Here is a 4,525-nt window from a genome sequence, read left to right on the forward strand (position 1 = left end):
CAACGTTTTTAACTTTAAAGTGCACTGCAGATCTCATTATGAATGTTCTGTCTTCCGCATTTTTCTTCACTTGCTATGCAATTAAATATTATTCGTTTTGGATAAACACCAATATTGTAAGTCAAATATTTATTATACAGTTTCCAGACAAATATTCATGATAAATAAATCTTCAAATAAGATATTTTTTAAATACTTTATACGAAAACTGCATAAAACATTATTGATGTAATAGATGAGAGTTTCGCTAGAACAACTTCAGCGTGTTTGTAACGAAATAAAAAATAAAAACGAAATTGCTATTATAGAAAAATATGGTCGTATAGGAAAACATCAAACGAGAATAATTACGAGTAAGATAGTAAATATATGCTCACATTTTAATTATTAATAAGAGTGAAAAATTTAATAAACTTTAATAAATTTTATTTTAATAAATTCTTGTTTATATATATATATATATATCATTTATTTTCTAATTTAATGTTAGTATTTGCCGCATGTGGTGTACCTATTTATCTCTTCGTGCCAATCTGGCCTCGCATACTTGATGTAATTCTGACTATAAACAATTCCCAATCACGCTCTGCAGCACTTTATACTACAACAGAATATTTTGTGGATCAAGAAAACTTTTCCTTCTTAATTCTTTTGCATACAAATGCAGCTTCGTGTATAGGGGCAACTGCAATGGTAGCAACAGGCACGATGCTGATAGCGTATCTCAAACATATCTGTGGAATGTTTAGCATTGCAAGGTAATATTTAGTACAATCATTTGTTTTATAAGTGAAATCTATTCCTTGTTTATTATCAATCAGATTTAAAAAAAATTAAGGACTTACAGAAAAAAACATGTATTCATATAGTTTCCGTATTAAGAAGGCAATGACAATTAATATGCAACAAGATGTTAATGAAGAAGAAATGATTATAACTTATAAAGGAATAATCTGTGCGATAGATATTCATCGAAAAGCTACAGAGTCAGTACACATTCGGCAATATCTGTATAACATGCTCTACTAATTTTTGTTTTATTTCTGAAGGTTTTCTCAAGTCTTTATAAAGAGTTTTGAAGGATCTTTCTTCTGTTTAATAGCGGCTGGTATGATTTGCATAAGCAGCACTCTTGTTCAAGTAGGTTTTATTATTTTACTGTTAAACGTATCTTTCCACGAAAGATACAGTTTTCATAATATTATAAAGATTTAATAAAGAATCTTTAATTAGAACAGTTAATTAGAACAATTATGAAAATCTAATTTTTATTAAAAATAAAATCATTCGAAAAATTATTATTCGTCGTTCACCTTTTTTTTTATAATCGTAAGATGTGTGCATTATCCGCATACGTCACAAAAATGATACAGTTTTCTAATATGCGCAACCAATAAAGAAAATAATTTATTATGTAATGCAAGCTCTATCTAATTTGTCTTAAGGAAGAACAGAAAAATTACAAAGTTTCATACTTGTAAACAGATAAAATACACATATAACATATGTTTTATATTATGTTTTATATTTTTTAGATCATAACATATAATAGCACAGAGCAACTTGTATTACGACTTAGATACATAAGTATCCTCTATATCTACATGTTTTTGTCCATTTATATCGCACAAGATATTACAGACCACAATGAATACGTATTTGCTACAGTGTAAGAGACATTTATTAGGTACGGGAAAAAGTTCGTGGCGTTTTTCCCATTAGATGGCATTAAAAAAACGCCACGAACTTTTCCCACCTAATATATCATACGTTCATACTTAAGTAATTGTTAAATTCTTGTAACAAAAAAGCTGAGTTAACAGAAGTATTCAAAAATAATACTACAGGATGCGTCACCAAAATCCGGACAAATTTCAGTTAAAATTTTCCGCTACATTCGCTGCCTCCGCCAGAGATTGTTGTTGGCAGAGAAAACCGATGCTTCTAGTAAACAATCATTATCAAAATGGTCGTGATACTGAAAGTGCGGATAATCAAAGAGTAGCGATCATCGAAGGCTATCACGCTGGGCGCTGAGCAACAGAAATAATTCGGATCATTTTTCTTTGGATACACTGAGATCGACAGTTTATGACGTTGTGGCAAAATATACGATTTTAGAACAGTCCAACGAACGTTCCAGCATGTCAGCCAGAGAGTTACTCGAAAGAACGCATCGCGAGGACCCCAGGAGTCGTTGGAAGCGCTGATTTCGGATGACCCAAGGCAATCGTTACAAAAATTAGCATCGATTGTTGATGTGAGTGAGCCAACAATGCTCAAATTATCGAGCAGGACCTTCAATACAAATCGTACACATTAAAGATGCGACAGATGTTCTCCGTCAGGCTGCCAAGTCAAGCCAAGTTGTTTGCTGCAATTTGTTATTGTATTCTTCGAAAAACAAAGCATCGGGAATTAGGTTCTTTTCAGACAAAAAAATTCTTTCTGTTGATGCCAAAATCAATCGGAAGAATGATTGAAGACTCGCTACAATTCCGAGAATGTCTCTGTTGTTGCCAGAACGAAATTTCTGGTTAATGTTCACGAAATAGATATTAATAATTATGTCCAGGGTGATATCATGTCACAAAATTTCTTTAAAAAAAGAGAAAAAAAAGGAAATTGTCACAAAAGAAGTGTATTTGCGTGTTCTGATGGATGTGTGATGGAGTAAAGCCGAATGGAAACTGTAGCATCCGGAATCAAATATTTTTTAGCAGAAACGGTGTACCGACTCATTCGAGTCATTTGATTCAAAATTGACAACGTCGACGTGTTTTGGTCCAAGGCATACTGGCCTCCCAACAGCCCAGATTTAAATCTCTTGAACTACTTATGCAACGTAGTTGAAAGAGTCACAAACAAGTCTCGGCATCCCAATGTGACGTAATTAAGGATCGCAATTGAGGTAGCATTCGTCGGCATGGACAGCGTTAAAGCATGCGTGCGAATACTTCAGATTGAGAAAAGAGATCATCATTCAAACTAATGGGAGATATACCAAATAAATGTGTTCTACAAGGACCTTCAAGTGCCATATAAAAGGATTTTTTGTAGATTTATAATATTTAATTTTTTGTATACTTATAATATTTAATTTTTCATTAAAAACATTTTGTTTAAAGAAATTGATTTGTCGGGATTTTGGTGATGCATCCTGTATTCTTGAACGAACATACCATAAGAATTTATAATATTGTATAACAAATTTTTATTTTTTTATGTTAGGTTTTACATCAATTTATCATTATTTTGTAGATACAATGTTAAATGGTATATGGCTCCGTTACACATACAGAAAATGACGTTATTTCTACTACAAAAGGGTACAAAGGCTTTTCATTTGATCCTCGGTGGAATATTCGTTGCGTCTATGGAAAGTGCTGCTACGGTAAGAGACATGTATAAAGCTTTTATTCCCCGCGAATATTATTGTTTAATCGAAAATACTAACATTCACAATCAATCAACATTTTGACTACTTTTAGAATTATTTAGATAATCAATTAAAGTAGTTCTATTAAAATAAGTTGAGAAATGTAAATGAGCTAAAAAAGTAGAATAGAACAGAGAAAACTGTTATATTGGTATATATTCATTTGATGTGTTGCACTCACGAATATTATACAATATTATACAATAAATCAATTTTCCTTATTTGAAAATATATTGATGGATTAATCCGAAAAAATAGATTTCTTTTTAAATTAAATCTCGCTTTGCGTGCAAACTTAGAAACCTATGTGGAACCGCGCTTCGCGGCGAAAATTGTAAACCTCTGAACAATGAAAGGGAGATTCTAATAATAATAAACAAATATACGTTAATATATCGCTGTAAAAGTTTGTAAAACGTATGCACATGTAGTGTAGAGTATGTAGATCATGAAGATGTGACCGCAGCACGTGTTTTATCGCAGTATTTCACAGCTGTGATAGATTTGTTAACTTCGATATAGTCGTTAACTTTAACGCATAATGTCTCGTTTCGCAGAGCAATCTCGCACGTTTTTCTGTCAGATTCTTTTATTTTATGCAAAAACGAGTCAAATGAGCTAATTTCATCAAAATCGAACGTGGTAGTTCTTCTAAACAATTACATAAATCAGTAGATATATTAAAACCTTAGTCTTCGCAGTCCATATATTCTTCAGAGTTTTAAGTCTTATAAGTCTTTTTTAATAATTCCTCGCGACTAGTGCTAATCAAACGTAACCTAACAATGGGTGAGCTGCGAGGAGATTATGAGAATTCGCGAAAATCGGATACAATATAACGACCAATGAAAAGAATGATTAATCCAATATTTATCTTTGTCTATTTTTACATATTTACCACACATAATTTACTAATATTTGGATAATTTTTCATGCTTAGACACGAAAATAATTTAAACATCAATTATCACACTGCAGTACAAGATTTAATTACCACCTTGTATTAATAACTTTAAATAAATTGTACAAAGACTTATATCAGATACCGAACAAAATTAATTTTGAATATCACTCGTAAATAGACAA

The 4,525-nt window shown here is 31.5% G+C and overlaps 1 protein-coding gene across 1 annotated transcript; it reads left to right on the forward strand.

The window, feature by feature from the left end:
• The first annotated feature begins 690 nt into the window (after positions 1-690).
• Positions 691-3,481, forward strand: LOC105619739. Its single transcript, XM_012201258.1, has 5 exons — positions 691-758; positions 870-986; positions 1,050-1,140; positions 1,536-1,669; positions 3,262-3,481. Exons 1-5 carry the CDS (start codon positions 691-693, stop codon positions 3,479-3,481), a joined length of 630 nt encoding a protein of 209 aa, XP_012056648.1.
• The last annotated feature ends 1,044 nt before the right edge of the window (positions 3,482-4,525 follow it).

Source organism: Atta cephalotes (genome assembly GCF_000143395.1).
Source record: "Atta cephalotes unplaced genomic scaffold scaffold00022, whole genome shotgun sequence".
Taxonomy (NCBI): Eukaryota; Metazoa; Arthropoda; class Insecta; order Hymenoptera; family Formicidae; genus Atta; species Atta cephalotes.